The sequence below is a fragment of the Lepidothrix coronata genome, unplaced genomic scaffold (assembly GCF_001604755.1).
Source record: "Lepidothrix coronata isolate B3197 unplaced genomic scaffold, Lepidothrix_coronata-1.0 Scaffold3, whole genome shotgun sequence".
Classification (NCBI taxonomy): Eukaryota; Metazoa; Chordata; class Aves; order Passeriformes; family Pipridae; genus Lepidothrix; species Lepidothrix coronata.
In genome coordinates, this window is record NW_016690183.1 from 7,303,297 (window position 1) to 7,321,878 (window position 18,582).

Here is an 18,582-nt window from a genome sequence, read left to right on the forward strand (position 1 = left end):
TGCTCTAGCTGACCCTGGTGGGAATGAAACACTTGGACTAGATGATCTCCCAAAGCTCCTCCCAAACTTAACTGTTTGTGGGATCTAGGGTCTTTTATCAAAAGGTGAATATTTTCTCAATAAAAATGAAATCAGTGTTTCAGTGACATAATGAAGTTAAATAGAACTTAATCTGCTCCAGTGTTCCTTAGAAGAAAAGACTGCAAAGAGCCCAGGTGCCCTTTTGAAGTTATTTGGGCTTTCAGCAGCTGCTAGGTTTTGAGACCTTTGCTCTCCCTGTTTTCCTGGCATGTTCCAGCTCCCTTGGCTGCTCCTGCTGCACCTGTGTCCTCTCTGAAAGCAGCCATGGGCTGTGATGTATTTAATGGGAGCCACATGGCTAAAGCAGCTTGGCACCAACCTGCTGAGTTTGGTTTTTTTTTTCCCCTTTGAATATGTGCATCCTAAAAGAGCTCAAACATGGAGAGGAAGTGACTTCTGCAGCTCTTCAAGGTTACGAGGTAAGAAATTCTGTGTTTGCTGACTCTGGTAATAAAACAAAGGCAGGGATTTGATTGTGATTTTACTCTTGTCCCACTGTAATGATTTGCTGGCTTCCAGCTCCACCCATTGCTTTCTTACTTCTTTGAGTTTAAAGATTTGATTTAGAGAATTGGTATGATATGACGATACCATCTGTTCCTACAGCTCTGGTGACCCCGTTGGTTGGTTTGGATGACTGGGCGTGCTCAAAGTTAAAGGGGTGCTTTGTTGGGTCTCTGGGGGGAAAGTGAGAGATGAAACCTCTTTGTGGGCCCTGCTTCCCCCAAGAAAGGTAACAAAATCTCCAGTATTACTGGTAAGGTTTGTGTGGGGAAACATCTTCCAGGTCTGGAAAACCCAGGGTTAGAGCCAGGCCATGCAGTGGTGTTGTGGTGCAGCAATTTGTGAAGCCAGAGTGGGGATCTTGTGTGTGCCAGCTCAAGAGCCAAGGAGGTGGTGAGCCAGCATCGTGCTGCAGGCTGGGGTGCTTGTGGTCAGGTTTCCTGGACACTTGCTCCCCTTGTAGCCATTGCAGGCTCCAGCCTTACTATGCACACAGAGGTGACAAAATGCAGATGAACAGCAATGCGTGCCACATGCAGCCAGTGAAGACATAGGGAGGGACTATGTCTGACTGAACAGGCTGGGGTTGCTCTCCACAGCCACATCATCTTTGGAGATTAGGAAGAAATCAAAGCTGCAGCCAGGAAAGTGGTAATTGATGGATGAGAAGTGGTTTATTTGGCTTTTTCTTGTCAACTGTTTGATTCCCCACCAAACTTCTTCAGTGACCAAAAGCTAGAGTTGATCAAGCTCTGAGACACAAGGTGTCCTGGAGACCTCCGTATCTCTCAGATGTTCTTGCTAGCTGGGTTGCAGTAGTGCTCGGCTGATATTTTCACATCACATGGTTTATATTTTGTTTTACAAAACCAGTAAGGAGTGATTTCAATCTGGGTAATGCTGTCTCTCTTTGATTCATCCTAATCCTCTCCCTGGTGTGCTGGGCTCTCATGTGGGTTGGATCAGGTCTCACAAGAGCTGTTCATCCCGACTGCTCTTTGTGAAGTTCAAACTACAGCATGTGTATTGTTTCCTTCTAAAATCATTTGTCCAAGATGCCTTTGCTGTGGTCCTTTAGCATCTCTTTCTTTTTACTATGGCATTTGCTCTTCAGGTTTGTTCAAAAACCACCCAGCCCAGCTTGCTGGGTCATTGTTGAACAAGAAAATGCTCACTGTTATTCAACAATTCTTTGATCTAGTTTGCCCTTCTCTGTGAAAAGCTTTGCAGTGCCTGTGCCTCAGGTGGGTTTCTAGGACTCAAATTTGGATGAAGACATGGAGAGGGAGGAAAAGGGAATTGAGTGATATAAGCTCTGGGCTTTCCCAGCTTGATTAAGCATCTCCGTCAGAGTGAATCCAAAATACTCTTCTGCCTGGATGTTCTTAATGGCTCATGTGTTACTTTAAGGTACGAAGGCAGGACAGTTACTTGTGTTTTTTCAATGTCTCAGACTGTGCCTTAGGCTTTGCAATTGTTCACGTGTGCAGTTTGGGGTGGGAGTGGAAAATGCATGCATTTGGGTTTTTTTGTTTGTTTGTTTGGTGTGGTTCGGTTTTTGGTTTGGGTTTTGGGGTATTTTTGGTGTTTTGGTTTTTTTTTACTTATTCCTCAGCTTAGTTCTGGTGATGGGCAATTCTCTACCTGATAGACAGAATCATGGCACAGTCAAAATCTCCTATTGTAGTCAGAGTGAACTGGGACAGTACTTCACCTGTTCTGTACCTCCTGAGTGTTCTCCTCCCTAAGTAAATGTCCTCTCCTGAACTGATGTTAGGCAGTGGCAGTGTGAGGCAGTGTCTTCTTCTGAGTGACCTTCAGTGTAAGCAGTGAGTCTCTTCCTGGAATTCTTAAGTTACAAGGAATAGCCTCAGCTATTTCATGAGCTTTTTAATTATATCTGTAAGGGAGCAAATCTACCTGATATGTGGCGTGGAGGGTGCTGCTGCTGAGCCTCACCTTTGCTGCTTCATTGCTCCTGATTTAGGTAACACCTAAAACTGAAGCAGCAAGGGATGAGAAGCTGGCTTGGTCTTCTGGCTATGACAGAGCAGCCCAACTGTCCTGACTTTGGTCTGCAATTGTAAAACAAATGTAAGTTTCCTCCCAGTTTGTTTATTTATTTCAAATTCATAATACCAGCACACACAGGGCATAACACTGACTTCTCTGGAACAGCAAGTCTTTTGCAAGGTATTTATTTTAGGCTTCTGTTGAACACATGAATAAACTAGCAAAAGAAAGAAATTACAATTACAACAATGATGAGGTCAATCTTAGAGAGAAAATTGTCTTGAGAGCACCCACTTAAGTGAAACTGTCACTTGTGACAACTGTGTACATTCATGGACACAGCAGGATGCAATCGATTAATGGCTCCTTTGGCTCAATGGGAGGCGGAGAGGCAGCTGTCTCTGATTTTTAGCCTTCTTGCACACCAATGCTTTCCACCGGGGAGTGGTAAACAAGGATATTCTGACCATCCCGTAGTTTCAAGGTGACATCCTGAAGGCACCAGCTGACACAAAACAAAGGAGATTTTTAACTTCTATCAATCACAGTAGTAAAGTCAGTGTAGAAATAGCTGGCACAGAGAAACAAATCATTCCACACCTCTACTGCTTTTAAAAATTCTCTCAACCGTTTTAAAACTTGGTTTGCAAGTGCCAGCTTCTGAAAGCTGTTCTCCCTAATAGCATAGCACAGCCCAGATTCAAAGGTCTGGGATGCCTGTTTCCTATTTGCTGCAACTCAAATAAAATCCTGCCAGCTCTTCTTAGATAGGATATTCCTCCCCTGACCCATTGCCTTTTTTTCGTCTCCATCCTGCGGGTGCATTCCTTACTCCACTCCTCTCTGGCCTTGGAGCCAGACGGTGTTGCTAAGGAATTATCCTGGCTTGGAGGAGTTTGAACACTGTGTGATCACTCAATGTGACTGCTGAAACCCTGACAGGGTACAACAGTGGTTACTCAAAGAAGGAAAACTGCATTTGTTGGAGACTGAGGGGGAGTCTTTTCCTTCCTCTAAGCTCTGCTCCAAACCCACTTCTGAGAGACTGTTCATGCTGCTTTTCCAGCTGGAAAGGACTATTATTTTGGGGTACTAACAGGATTTTTACAAAAGCTCCTGGTGCTCTCCCAGCTCTGCTTTTGCTGGAGTCAGTGCTGAGTACATACAATTAGGTAATTAGGCTGCCGCACCTCTGTGCAATGGGTCTGCAGCAGGGCTCTTTGCTCCCTCTGCTTCCACTCCCAACCCAGGACAAGCAACTGCCTCCTTTATAACCGGGCTTGGAGGAGGAACTGCTCCCTCCCCACAGTGTGGCCTGGGATCTCAGCCCTTCTCTCCGTTCACTTTGGGGGAGGCAAGTGTCATTTTGCACAACTGGTGCCTTGGTTGCCTTCGCCTCCGGACACCCTCCCCACCCCTGCACTGCCTGCGCTTGAGCGAATGCCTCTTCCTCCTGCTCCGAATGAGCTCACAGATTCCAAATTTCCCTTTTTTCAGTTGCCTTCTCTTTTATAGACAAACAAACCCCTACGGACAGACTGCACACTCAGAGTCAGATGCATTTCTGTGGCTTAGGAGCCTAAACTACTCTTGCACAGTACACTCAACTCCCAGCTGAATCATAGAATCAGCTGGGTTGGAAGGGACCTCTGAGATCATCAAGTCCAACCCATGAACCACTACTGCTGTGGTTGCTAGACCATGGCACTAAGTGCCACATCCAGTCTTATCTTAAAAACCTCCAGGGATGGAGAATCCACCACTTTGGATGGGCAGCCCATTCCAGTGTCATGGAATGGGTCTGACTGCCTCCCCAGTCACTGCTGGAAAAGCACACATGCATAATCTGTGGAACTCCACTAGGATAGCCTGTGTACATGTTTGTTACTCCCAGCCATTTTACTGTTAGTTCCTCAGCTGGGTGCAAGGACATCAAGTCCTGCCTTAGCCCCACATGAAGCTGTACACAGGATCCTGCACACAGATGGAGTTGGTTGAGTCTGACAGATTCATCTGCCATAAATCCTCTTACAAAAAGATGCCTTTTTTTTTTATCTTAAGCTTATAGAAATACATGGAGAGCTTTAAAAACTTTTAAAAACACTTTAAAACAAAACTCTGAGAGATATATATGCATTAATGTAGTTCAACACCTTGCAATCTTCAGTTATCCTCACAGTAACTGTGAACATGGAATGTCAGGGAACTGTTATTTCCCTAGTCTGTGAGAGGATAAGGAGGAGTGAGGAGATCAGAGCTGAGGCACCAAGGAAGTGATGTGTGCAAGAAAAGTGGCTGGGGACCTCTGGGGTTATCTCTGGTCACTAGGGAGGAGGTCAGGCCTGGTACTGAGTTTTTCAAGTCCCAGTCTAGTGCCTTCCTCACATCATTTTACACCTTACTGCCTGTACTTACTCAGAAGAGAAACACTAAGTCATGCTCATCTAATTATGAAAATAAAACATTACCATATGGCTGGTGGCAGCTAAGTAAGAGTTTTGTAGCTTTTGGTTTCTAAATAGAGCTAACAGAAGTACCTAACAAGAGCTTTGCATCTAATAAAACAGTCTTTTGCAATGGAAGATGGACTTTGAATTCACATAGCAATTCTTTGCCCAGTTCTAGAAACCAGTTTACCCTTGACAAAGGAGGTTGTCAGGCTTCAGTACTACAAAAATGTAAAGTCACTTCTATATGATGTGGAATCAGAGCATCCTTCAACTGTAATATATCTGTTCTAGCAATTTTTTTAACCATAAGGACCATATTTATGAAATGAAAAAAAAAAATCCTGCATTTTCAGCTCGCCTTGCATAGCTCTGATGAAATGTGTGATTTCCTTACTGCAATCCATGCCAGACTAGAGTTAGGATTGCTGTTCAACAGCCTCTGCACCTCTGTGGGGAGCAGGGGTGGAAGGGGACAATGCTCATAGTATTTGTATGTGTACCAAGCTACAGTTTGCAGAACACAGTTAACACAGATGAATGGCTCATGTTGCTCTTCTATTGGCACTCAGAGAGATGAATTCAATATATTTCTCAACTAATTTACATTTTAGTCATAATGATGTTAATGACCTTTCACAAGACCTTCAGACAGGAGTTTCCGCTTGCTTTGTGTGCATGATCTCAGCAACACGGATGACTAAAGCAAATATCCTGCTCTACTCTTCTCTGCTACCACTTCTTTCCCTGCATCCAGACATTTCTCCCAGCACCTCCCCCAGTACACACCGCTGACGGGAGTGGTCCATCTCCGAGTTAATGTAGAGGTATCCCGCTGATTTTGTTCCAGATACTGGTAGCTTTATCTGCAAATGTAAAAGCATGTTAAAGATTCAGCGAAGCAAAAAGGACATTTACTCCTTCTACAGTTAAAGATATAACACCTCTTTACCTTAAACTCTACGTATGTTTTTCACTGTATCTCAGAGTTTGACCAAGCTATTCTAACAGCTAACATGTGTGTGGCTACACAAGTATGCCTGTTCTGCCATGCATTAATCTCTCTCTGCTGAAAGAATGTACTGTTACAGCTGCAACCCCCAGGGAAAATCACTCGCTCTCTGAAATATTTATGAGCAAACACCTTTCCTTACCAGAATGCATGGTCATCCAGAGGTAACCTGCACTGTTAGGGCTTCTCATAACCATAACAAGCCAGTAGGTTGAGATCCTCTACAGATCAGTCCCTCAACACACACCAAGGCAATAAGACTTTCAGTGATTTTTCCTTTTTTTTTTTACAATGTCACAAATTCTATCAGTTATTGACAAACAAAGCTGGAGCTGCAGCAGTGACCGTGGTGGCCAACTGCACTTGGTCTAACGTCTGAAAAAAAGAAATAGGTTTCAGGTGTAGCATTTGCTGGCGGTGTTGTAATCACAAAGAGAAAATGCCAGGTGTTCTCCAACAGACCCAGGAGATGGGAATGTTGTGGAGTCAGTAAACTGACCTATGTTATAATGATGATTAACTAGTTTGTTTTATGAGAACATGAATGCTTAGGAGCATGAAAAAGCGGAGAAGAAAGTTGGTGGTTTGTGTCTTGGGTGAGGTCGGTAGAAGGCAGGGTTTGACTTCACCCTGAGTCACCCAAGTGACTAGCATTCTTAAACAGTGACATAGGAAAACACCAGTGGGAAAGGTTATCTGCCTTTCAGTCAGCATAAGAGATTGTGTGGGGTTTTGCACATTTGTTCCCTTAGATATGTTTCTTGGTAGAATCTATAAAACCTAGGAAACATTTTGGCACAGGGTATCATGTGAGTGCAGCCTAGCTCGAGGGAAATGTAAAGAAATTTTATAAGAGTTGGTTCAAGGCTGGGGTTATATCTTGCCCTGACAGTCCCTCTCCTTCATGTACCATCTGAATCATTCCTTAATGCCCTTGCTCGGACCCTAAAATTCAGAACTACTCAACAGGAAGAACAAAATTATTCCGATGTGACAAGTTACCCCAGTGAAGGACCTGGAGAGTCGATAGGGACATTTTGTGTCACCAGCAAAACAAGGGAAGGGCAACTAGCCCTGGATTAAGGGGTAAAAACACTGATGGAAAGTCCTTTTCAGGCAACAACACTGAGTGGAGGTGGACTTGTGTTAGCGAGGTTTGCTTGGGCCCAGCCCTGAGCTGACAGAAGGCAGCCTTGTGCAATAATTCAGCACGCAGTGCAGCATTTTCCAGTCACTATGTAACCCCCACGCTCAGTCTCAGGCTGGGCAGCAGTTCTCCATGACACAAACTTAGAGGTGCTTTTAAAAACCACACCACCTGTGCTGTACCACAGCATAGCCTGTAAGTGGCTATAAAACTTCACTCTGAACAAAGCTTTAAAAACTAGCATGGGATATATCTGGGGGGGGAAAGGAAGACAGGTGCTATTTTAAAGCTGGATCTCATGTATTTGAAAATAATTTTGTGGCTTGCAGTTGCAGGAGGGCTATCAACTGGCTTGAGAGGTCCCTTGGCATTCTGTGATGTGCCCATATAGTACAACAGGAAGATGCTGCTATTGCTGTTTCTAGTCTAGTAGATTTATACTTTGGAAATCCATTCATCTTCCAAATCAACTGGTATCCTATTTTATTGCCTTTCAGTGTCCTCAAATGACTTATGAGCTGCTGATCAGGTCACAAAATCCCCTGGCTGATCTCTTGTCACCTGACATCTTGGGAAGCCACCCTGTGACACCACCTCCCCAGCATTACCTGTGCTCTTTCTGTGTCTACGCGATTACTCCCATCTGTCAGTCGGATGTTGTGAACCTTAAGAGGGGGGGCACCCAGGGCTTCCAGGGCATCAGGATTGCTGTTCAGTTGCTCCAAAGCTTGCTGGTAATACTGGGTCCTGGCAAAACTTTCTAGGTGAGAGAAACAGGGTAGTGAGGAGACTGTTCACTTAAAATCAAAACATATGCTAAAAAAAAAAAATTTCTCAAGATTACCACACCTTTCCTGAAGCACAGTCCAAAACTATTAATTAGGAGAAGTTTGGCAAAAGGAAGAAACACACACTGTCATCAAATGTTATTCAACTCATTTAAGTGAAAAGGGCCCTGAACATAGACTGTTCCATACTGACATACAGTTCAGCTTATAGCTGTGTCTCCTCACTTTTCATGCATTTGTAGGTCATCTAAAAGGAAGAAAAATAAGAAAAAAAGGCACAAGGATGAATATCTGAAATGTTCTAATGGTAATTCAAGTTTGCGGGTTTTTTTTATAGGAGGCACATAAAATACTTAAGGAATGGAGAATATTTTACAGACATTGACATAAGACAGGAACAGCTGCTGCTGTGGAACTATTGCTGTGGTCTTGACACAGCTTTCCAAGTGGCAGCCACAAAGCTGCAACCCTACCAACAGATGCATTAAAAGGGACAGATGCATTAAAAGGGAGGCACAAGGAAGCACCATTAGAGTTACTGGTCAAGCAGCCACAATAGCACAGGAGATGGATGCTGCAGTGTTGGCATATGGAGGACAATTGAGGTAAATTGCTATTTATCAATGTCTGGTTGCTATGTGTAGCTGTGCTGTGGGTGCCAGTGGACAGTGCAGAGTTGAGAGGCTGGAAACTTGCCGACCTTCCTTATGGTGGCAGGTATTTGCTTATTAACAGTTTTAAGGCTTGCTTGCTGGGATTTCTAGATGTACTCAAGCCAGCATAACTTCACTCTCTTGACATCAAGAAGGGCAGAATTAAGCCAAAAGTGTGCATTTGCAAAAATCCTACTCTGGCAACTTTGCCCTCACATTTCAGAGAGTTTAGAACAAGGTGTAAGGTTTGTTTCCTAGTCTCTTGCCTGTCAGTATTAATCTTGGAGCATGAGGCAGAAGGATGCTGCCCCCTCTTCCTAATTAGAGGCATCCTCTGTGAGCAGGCAGCATCCAGTTGGGATAGAAACAGCTTTGCTAGGCTGCAGCCTGCGCTGGATCTCCCCGGGCCCCCCAGACCATCTTAAGGAGCTCCAGCACGCCAGTCATTTAGTGCCTACAGATTATGGCAAACAGCCACCCAGACCACGTTAAAAATATGATGTTGTCCATCCTGCAGGTTGGAGGGGAAAGGGGTTCTAGTTTCCTGGTGCTCCTTCTCAGCTCTTCCTTGTTAGCATCTCATGCATTAAACATAAAATACCCAACTAATCCATTTGTTCACACATCTCTTGGTAGAAAAGCTGAAAGGATGCTGGAGTTTGCTGAGCAGACCAGTTCCATGAGAAGGGTGTGGAGGTGACAAGAGTGAGTAGAAATAGGATTACCTGAGTGTTTGCACAGAGACCATGTGCATACAAACTTCCCTTCAGTCCAAAGAAAGGGAAGAAACCCTCTCCTGCTGCCTGCCACCAACTTACCAGACAGCTACTCAGTGGCCACTGATATTACAACAGAGGCAGAAGTAGCCATCGTGTTGCACCACTTGATTGCACAGCTAAGTGATGCAGGAACCAGCCCACTTTACTTGCTGTATAGCACAGGGGGTGACTTCCCCATGAGATTTCTAGATAACAATGCTGAAGTTGAAAATTAAAAAATGTTAATGTCCTTGTTAAAGCCAGATTCAATATTTTAAAGCAAAGGATCATATTTCTGTCATGTACTCTGGAGCTTGAGGGCATGAGCTGCCTAAAATTAAATCCTGCTTTCCAGCCTTGTCTGATTTATTATTAATATGTGTAAAATGAAGGGGAGGTTTCAGAGCTTATCTGAAGGCTTGAGAAACAGGCTCAGCTACACTTTTCTGGCAGCATCCTCTGATATAAGGGTAGGTGAAAAGCAATAGTCTTTGATAGCACCAACAAGAGGCCTATAGCATGCCCTGAAAGAGAGGCAAAGCCTATTTCTGTTCTGATGCTAAATATCTAGAAGCTGTTTTAGAGAAAGGCAACATCTATCATTTGGACTAGTAATTTGGATTCTTGGCCAGAGACGTGTAGCAACTAGAGATGTCTATAAACAGCAACATCATCTCTCTAGTTTTTCTCTCCTTGTCCTGGTCTTCTCAGTGCTGATGCTCTTATCTATCCCTCATTCAGAAGAAACTAATGACGTCTTAGCATTTCACAGGTGCATTGTGTTTAAGGGCCAGCACCACATAGAGATTTACAGATAAAACTGCTAGACACTAATACCTTCTTGCAGATGGTCCTTTTTTACTGCCCAGTTATAGTGAAGAAATGAAACCTGTATTACTGCCTAAGCTTTCACTTCACCCTCAGGAAACCCCCAAAACCCAGACTTTCTTCTGACTACAACAGCTTGCTTCCTATGCAATATTCGCCTCTGGAAGTGCATGCAGCAGTGCCTGGGAGAGCAAAAGCCCTGGGGATGAACAAAGCAGAGCCCACAGAGGCAGAACCCAGAGGCTCACCCACACTTCCCTTAACTTCATCTGCTTTTCACATCTTGCATGCTGCTATTTTCCCCACTACACAAAAGCCAATGAAAGGGGCAGAGGAGAAATAAGGTTGCTAACAGCAGCAAGACTTACTTTGCATAAGATTATACATCACGATGCATCCCCCGCCACTGAACAGTCCCATGAAAACAGCCATTTGCTGCAGTTTTTTCAGAGAAGCTGGCATTTTTCCTCCCTGAAAAGAAAAAGGGAAGACATTTGTTGTAAAAGAAGAAAGCCAAAGGGTTACTTCTCCCCCTCCTCCTCTTTCCTAAAAGCCCTTTCCAACCAGGCCTGAATGAAAGTGCAGTGCACAGGCATTGGGCTCTTGCTTGCTGGGGCCCCACCGCTGGCCCAGAAGGAAGGGTAGTGAGAACAGAGCAAACTGGGAACCCAGCTGGGTTGAATGTTTTTATTCAACTTCTTTTAGTGATGCCACCACTTCACTAATTGCTGAGAAGAAAATGACCTCCCTGGTGTGGCTGGGGGCCAGTGCGGTGGCATTGTCGTGGGGGCTGCCGGTGCCCGTGTGCTCGTTCGCACACTGTGAGCATTCAGGCTCCGGGGGCCAGATTTCTCTCTCGAGTAAACTCCCCTAAAGTAAACACGCTTGCGGCAGGGATGGATTTGGCCTGGAGTCTTAAGGGACAGAGCCAAGCCAGCACTGTGCCAGCAAAGATAATGGAGCCAGGGTGTGCATACTCTGTTGTGTCATTTTTTTTCCCAAGCCATGGATAAACAGGAAGGCTCTTGCAAGCTATTTTTCTTCCTTCCTGCACCCCCTAGCCCAAACTTGCCCTGTTAATGAGTCACAATTTTGGCATTTGAATGTATGACCCAGCAGAATAAGAAACACCTCTGAGAAAGTCAACCTGCTAAACATTTCCACAGTTTGAGTAAGAGGGGGACTGTGTGGCCTGAAGAGCCTGAGCTAATGTTCCTGCCCACAGCAGGTTAGTAGGATTCAAGCTGAGTCGTCAGTGGGGGAGTAGCATGTTGCTTCAGGCTGTGGCAGGATGGGACTTGTACAAGCATCTGAGTATCAGCTTATGCTCTTGATACTCTTGCAGCTAGGATGGGAAAGAGGAATGGTTTTGACAACAATTAAAAAAACACATTAGCAAAAAGCTGCTCTTTTCAAAGAGGCATGTAGACATACGAATAATTGGGGTAACTGTTTGGGATTTCTAATCCCAAACACTTGTCACATGATGGTGTGACTATACGTTACACTCAGCAAGAGCTGGTTAATAAACCAAGGCCCAAACCAGCTACAGAAATGTGACCTGGGCAAGGCCGTTTTGAGTCCTGCTGTGAAAACCACCTCTAGCATCCCTCAGGTATGTGTTAGTCAGATATTGTTCAGTTGACAACCACAGTTTAGAGAGGGTGGAGAGGCAAATGTCAGGACTTCTTCCCATCGTGGCTGGGTCAGGGTGACATCGGCAGCCTCCCTCTGCTCACGACTCTGCTGACATGCCCATATGCTGCTTCTTGCGTGCTCTAGCCTGAGGAAAACTGAGTGCAACTCATGTATAAATTTCATCTACTGCTCTGTTGGCACTAGCATTTAATTGTAAAGCATGCTATTCCTCCGGTAAATGCTTTCCTTATTAACTAGTTCCCTTGATTTTTAAGAATTCTTTATATTTAGGTTTATTGTTTAATTTACTTCAAATTTGTGGATCACTAGTAGTGATAGAAATGTCTACTTTATGTCCCAAAATGCCAAAATTGTGCCATTAGTACAGTCCTCTTCCTCCTGATTCGTTTCTCTGATGAGTTTTCTTCATTGCTTCCCCTGAGGAACTTGAGGGGCATGAGAAGTTGCAGCAGAGGAAATACAAGTGTGGTTTTACAGGGAAACAGAGGTAGCCATTTCACAAGGATAGTGAGAGCTTTCTGCTTGCATGCTTGTGTTTGCAACTTTCCTTAAATCCCTGTAAAATCTGATTAATAACCAAGTTTCTTGTAAGATTCATCTGGCCAAGAGGAGGATCTGACACTAACACCACATAACAGGGATGGGGAAGAAAAACTGTGGTAAATCTGGAGGGAGGATCAGATATAACAGGTTGTGACCTGTGGCATTTGGTTTTGCCCCTTCCAAAGTTGTGGCTAGGCAAAATTTGCTTTCTGTGATGAAATTCAGGGTAAGTGAATGCAAATGTCTGGGGGTGGGGGTACTGCTGGCAGTTTGCTGAGTAAGAGAGGGAAGACATGGAGCTCTTGCACCAGTGAGGAGGTTCTGACTGAGGCTCAGAGGACTTGACTAGTAAACAACGGAAATCAGAGGCTCTGCAACTCGCTGTCAGTGGGTTTGAGGTTTCTTAGGTCTCACGCTCTGCTTGCACCCAAACAAGGGAGATGGATGGAACAGGAAGAGCTTTGTGCTGACCAGTCACATGCTCACACAGAATCTCATCACCACCACTGTCGTGCCGAGACAGTGACATTTGGTGAGGGAGTTTGGCTGCTGAGAAATGGTGATCCCATTAAGCACTGCTGCCCCTGATGTGCTGTCCCTGCTTGTAGATGTCGTCTGTTGCTGGTCCTGGTGAGGCAGAAGTGTGGAGGGCTGAGGTGTGCCCAAGGTCCTCTTTACGGTATGTAGCCAGTTGTAGTTGGCTTCCTGCCAAACCCCACTGACTACAGCTGAAAAACCTCCCAGAAGAATGAGAAAAAAAAAATGGAATAGCAAAAGCTATATAATATATATATATTTTACATATATCACAGATATACAATTAAGGTACTATGTACATATGAATACAGGAACCCCAAATCGCTCCCAAAAGGGAAAGAGGGGAAGGGAAAAGGGGGGAAAAAAGGGACGAAAAGGGATAAAAAGGGACAAAAACATAACAGTTGTGCACAACCAAAAAACCCGGTAACCAACAAAATAAAGAACTAGCAAAATCTTACCACTTCCCTTGAGAAAAGCAGGACAGCCAGACCCAGCCCAGCACTCTCCCCTCACGCGTGATAGACAACAGCAGTCGCTGCAGGCCTCAGCTCCAGAAAAGCAAGGCCGATGCAGGGACCTACCATTCCCAAACCTCGCTGGAAGAAGAGAGAGAGAGGTCTCTCTGACCAGCTTATTTATACCTCAGGTTACGTGAAGGAATAGCATGGAATACTTCCTTGGTCACTTTCCTAGTTCCTTCCTGGTTACGAGCTGGTCTCCAGGAAGGCCTAGACTGAAACTATCACATGGTAACAGGGAAAACATCTCCATTGCTTGCTTTAGGTCACAGTGGGAAGCCCACGGGCTGGACCACTCCATCCCCTGGCTTGACCTTGATGCCTTCCTCTCACTTGCTTCTCAATTGTTTTCCCAAGCCAGTCCTATGACAGCACATTGTGGGAAGAGGTTCAGAGCTCGGTGTTTAACAAGCCTCTCAAGACTTTGCAAACCCAAGGACAGAAGTGTCCTTGGAGCCCAGTGCATAACTCACAGGAGGGCTGCTGCTTCCCTTCCCTGCCATCCTGGTCCCTGGTGCAATGGATCCTTGGATATTACATCTTCTGGCACACAGCTGCTGATGACTTCTGAATGGTGACAGTGGAGATACTAATGGTATCAGCTTGTGGAAGACCAAAACGTAGTTAGGATCTGTTGTATGCAAGAACTCATCACTAGGATTTCTGTCCTATGGCCAACTGTGTTTGCTGCTCCAATCTGCTGCTCTGCTGAAGTGCCGTGGAGGTGGCTCACTAGGGAAGGGAAGCAGAGGTGTGCCTAGAGGCATGCTTCCTGTCCTGAGCATTTCTGAAAATTGCTTACAGCCTGCAAAGTGTAGAGGCTCTCAAAGGGAAGGATCAAAGCCCCTCCACTTCATTTGCCACAAAGGCAGTAACTGTAAGACAATGCATTTGGAAGAATCTTACAGATATAGGGGCAATTGCCTCCTAAGGAGGGAAGTTCATGTTGCTATCTGTGGTGGAGATCTCCCCTCAGAAGCTGTTATACCACTAAAAAAGTATGCAAGTCAATTGGGGAAAAACAGATTTCTTCACAGCCGGTAATTAAAAAAGCACAGTTTCCAAGCTACGCTGTTCTGCAGCGTAGTGTTTTCCTCCACCTCATATGCAGTGGTAAGAAAGATTAAGTGGAGATTAGCACATACAAAAATCAAGAGAAGAGACACTAAATCACTATAAGTAGTGTTCTCAAAAAATAACTAGTAAAGAGCAGAGCATCGAAGTAATGGTAATGTTTGCTTTGTGTCTTGAAAATAGCAAGATATGAAGGAGAAGGTAGTATTCAGGATTGACTTTGAAGCTGAGTGGGACTCAGGCAGTTAATGAAACTTAACAAACCCAGAGAGGTAGAAGACTCCCAGGGTCACATGTGAAATGCTGGGTTACTGCAACAATAAAGTCTGTTTCTAATTAGACTTTGTTTTCTCCACAGAGGATCTTCTAAAAATAGGCTGGCCTTAAGAGAGTCTCCCTTATTTTTCACAAATTTGAATTTTCTGTCTCATCTCTGAAATTTGTGTGGCAGAGGTTGGTCTCAGGCACCTCCATCAAAGGCGGGTACAAGTGAAGCAAGGGCATTTTCACCAAGCCTCAAACATTAATTTTATTTTCCTCAGAACTAAGCAAGGGAGCTGGGACTGCAGGTTCTATAGGGAAGGCATTTTCTCCTCCTTCTCCTACTCCCGATATCACCAAGTTCCCCCAGCATCTCCAGATTCTGGGTCATATCGCAGATCAAACAGTAAACAATAATACTGCTCTGAAATAAGAGAGAAGTAACTTGATCCATGCAAACTCAGTGTGATTGCTGGCTAACTCGATCTGGGCTAGTGCCTACCCACCTCGCCAATACAATATAATGAGAGGCCACCAAGGCAAGCATCTGAGAGCCTTTAAACCACCTTGAACCACTGTAGTCCTGAGGTATTGACATGACACACTAAATACATGCGGAAAAGACTACAATGAAATTAAAATTTATCAGTAGACCTGAGCATCTAACTTCAAAGCTGGAACTGTTGCCTGACCCTTCTGCAACGAAACATCCCCTTGGGCTGGTGGGACTTGAATTGGCCCTAGGTCCAGCTTTTCTGCAAGCCACCGAGGAAGTCACAGAAGATGAAGGGAATGTCAGGCAAACTACAAAAGAGCACACACTTGTATTTCACATTCTTGCTTTTCTGCCTATCCATTGATCTTGTAAGATCCATGAGGCATCTGGGTGTATGCCAATTTCTATACTAGTAACATGCCAGGACAACATTTTAGAGACAGCTTCTTGACACTCACTGCCTACAAAATACCTTCACCAGTACTGTCACCAAAACCAGGACAGTACAGCAGAAGTGTTTTGACAGGATTTCAGCATATCATAGTCCCCTTTTTTCACAGAAATAGTCTCAACATACTATTTACCTATTTCTGAGAAGTAACAGCACAAATTTTGCCCCTTGCCAGCATGTTCAGAAACACCGAAGACCAAAGTCTTGTGTATGAACCGCTTTCACCAAAACCTTAGAAATTTGTAGGAAAGAAGTTTGCTTAATTCACAGTCAACCCAAAAGTCAGAGCAATATTTTCCTTTTTCTTTTTCTCTGCTATGTGATTCTTCTACAAATGCACTGAAAATGCATATTTTGGCATTTAGGGAGGTAAAAAACCTTTTCAGCCAGCTTTGAAATGGTCCCTCCCAGGGTCTCCTCTTGGATCAGTTCCTAGAAATGTTTAACTTACCTAGTGTAAATGCATTGAAAGGACAACTCTACATATGAGAAACACTGTTTCTTGGCTTGCCAGTAGTCCAAAATTTATTTTCTGCCTTTGCTGCTGGCTAATTAACAAGGAAAGTGAAAGCAGTCAATAAAGTGATTAAGGACTCCAAACAGCCACCTTACTCTTGTAGCTGTATCACTTGTCCTGGGGCACATGCTACAATGCATGTGGCCTTCTCAGCCAGTACAAAGCCTGCATGGTGCCTTCAGATATCTTAGTTTTATTTCCCTTTTTTCCTCTCTTGGGCACTCTTATTTTCATGTTTCTGTTCTATTTGAAAATAGCATTTCTATTCCACTATCCCAGACTACTTCCCTTTGTGCTCTTAAGCTACATGGTCTCATCCAGTGGGCTCACCTGTACTGCATTTCTTTTCTTCCTATCCACCCACTTTCACCCCTCTATGTGCCCTCTTACCCTGCAGACTATTGCAACACCACCCCAGTGCCGAGCAGACAGAAGCAGTGGAGCCACCATTCCCATTGTCCAAGGAGCCTTCTCCTGCTGTCCCTCAGTTTCCCTCTGTGAAAATGGAGTCTGTCTTCCTAACCGCAGGTTACAAAGGCAGGTGCCAAAATTCTTTATTGGTTTTCTCTAAGTTGGAAAGATGCTACAGACTAGATTGTTCAGTCTTTTTGAAGGCCGAGTCCATGTGCAAGGCAGATCAACAATCTGCTCCAGATCACCCTCCAAGACATCTAGAGCCGTCTGTACTTTGTACTGAAATACAAGGGATATCGCAGAAACAAGGCATGACTAGGGCGTGTTACTAGAGAACCAGGATAATTATAGCTACAGTGTGACCCATTTTTGCTGTTATTGGAGGATGGCATTATAGGTTAATGCCTCATAATCTTGTCATTAGCATCCCTAATTGTATGTTTCTGTAATTGGACACCATGGAGGGGGGAAGAAGGTGTGAATGTTCACCTTTTGTGTTTTAGAGGTGAACTGCAAAGGATTTAAGAGTAAGAATTCATAAGTAGGGTAAATGAAAAAGTTGCACCCAAGGTGCATGAAGAAAAGATCACTGGTGTTTATGGTTTTAACAGTGAGGGGGTTACCTGGAAAAGCTCTGGGACAGCTTCTTGGCTTCCTTGCTGCTGGGAGTGAGGTCATGGGTACTGCAATCCAAGGTTCAAAAGAAATGCTCTGTGCTATACCTGCTCTCCCCACAGCAAGCAGCACAGCCCAGCTTCCAAATGGGTATGTTAAAATAAAAGAATCACATAAGAAATAGCAGATACAGTCCTTTGACTGTCTCGTGCTGCCAGGATGAGATAGCCCTCTGTGCTTAGCAGAAAGGGACTGTAAAGCCAGGGACGTTTTTGTAGTGTGGTGTGTGTTTTCTGTATATAGTTTCCTAGAATAGGTTCACTGAACCTTCAAGGTAAGGGAGCAATGAAGAGTACAAAACGATTTCTCATGGAAAGATCAAAGAGTTTTCAATGCTTTCTATGAAGTAGTAACTACTTAGCTTTCTTGGCAGTTTGTGGGCATTTATCTTTGTCCAATATATTCACTATGCCAAAGACACCGACAGAATCTCAAAGCAAAACCCAATGATCAATCTTGCTTTAGGTCAACTTACTAAATCCTGAGATGTGGGAAAAAATCAAGAAACACAAGGAGTCTGTGATAACCTTCTTGGCTAACAGGTCACATTTTACCTTGCAAAGAGAAAAGCAAATGGTCACAAAAGCTCATAGAAGTACTGCAGGTGTCACTGGGTTAGGAACTGTATGTGGCTATGTTAAAAGTTAATACCAACCTGGAAGTTCACAATTTCCAATCCTGATAAGGCTTGTGCTTGTCTGTAGCCTTGCTAACTTCAATAATATGAGCCACATGCATGCATTAAATAGGCATGCAGTAGATGGTGACCTAACGGAACTGAACGCCAGGGGAGGCAGTCACAGGGAAAAAAAACGCTCAAAGCAGGAACATAGTGTAAATCATAAGATGCTTGCTCTCTTGTAATGTGTCTGCTTCCAGAAATGAGGGGATAAAAGATGTGATCTGCTCTGCTGTGATCAGCATAGAGCCTGATTTACAAAGCTTTTAAAATATCAGCGGAGTTGGAGAGGTTTGCAGCCCTATGGCCAAAACCCTTGCTGATCTAATGCATTTTATTATATAATATTATAGCAGAACATACTTTTGGCATTTCACAAACACACTGCTCTTATTAAATAACTTCCTATTGAAAACCAAAACTAAAAAAAAATGCTATCTTAATTCTCCTCAGATCTTCAGATGTGGTAAGTTTATTTCAAGTGCCCATCTTTACACCCTCCCTGAAGGGCTCCTCCTTCAAAA

At 44.2% G+C, this 18,582-nt stretch overlaps 1 protein-coding gene across 3 annotated transcripts in view; it reads right to left on the minus strand.

Moving 5' to 3' along the window:
• Nucleotides 1-2,693: 2,693 nt before the first annotated feature.
• The window catches only part of LOC108500849 (cytochrome c oxidase assembly factor 1 homolog), a 52,769-nt gene continuing 36,880 nt past the window's right edge, over nt 2,694-18,582 (minus strand). For 2 of the 3 annotated variants that reach the window (XM_017822181.1, XM_017822191.1), the window contains 4 exons: nt 10,600-10,702; nt 7,813-7,964; nt 5,835-5,911; nt 2,694-3,103 (listed from right to left, as the gene is read on the minus strand). In XM_017822181.1, the coding sequence (XP_017677670.1) occupies nt 3,007-3,103; nt 5,835-5,911; nt 7,813-7,964; nt 10,600-10,693 (420 nt within the window). In that variant the 5' untranslated portion in view covers nt 10,694-10,702 and the 3' untranslated portion in view covers nt 2,694-3,006. Of the gene's footprint in view, nt 3,104-5,834; nt 5,912-7,812; nt 7,965-10,599; nt 10,703-13,431; nt 13,547-18,582 lie in introns of those variants that run through there. The other variant, XM_017822195.1, reaches the window with a different exon arrangement.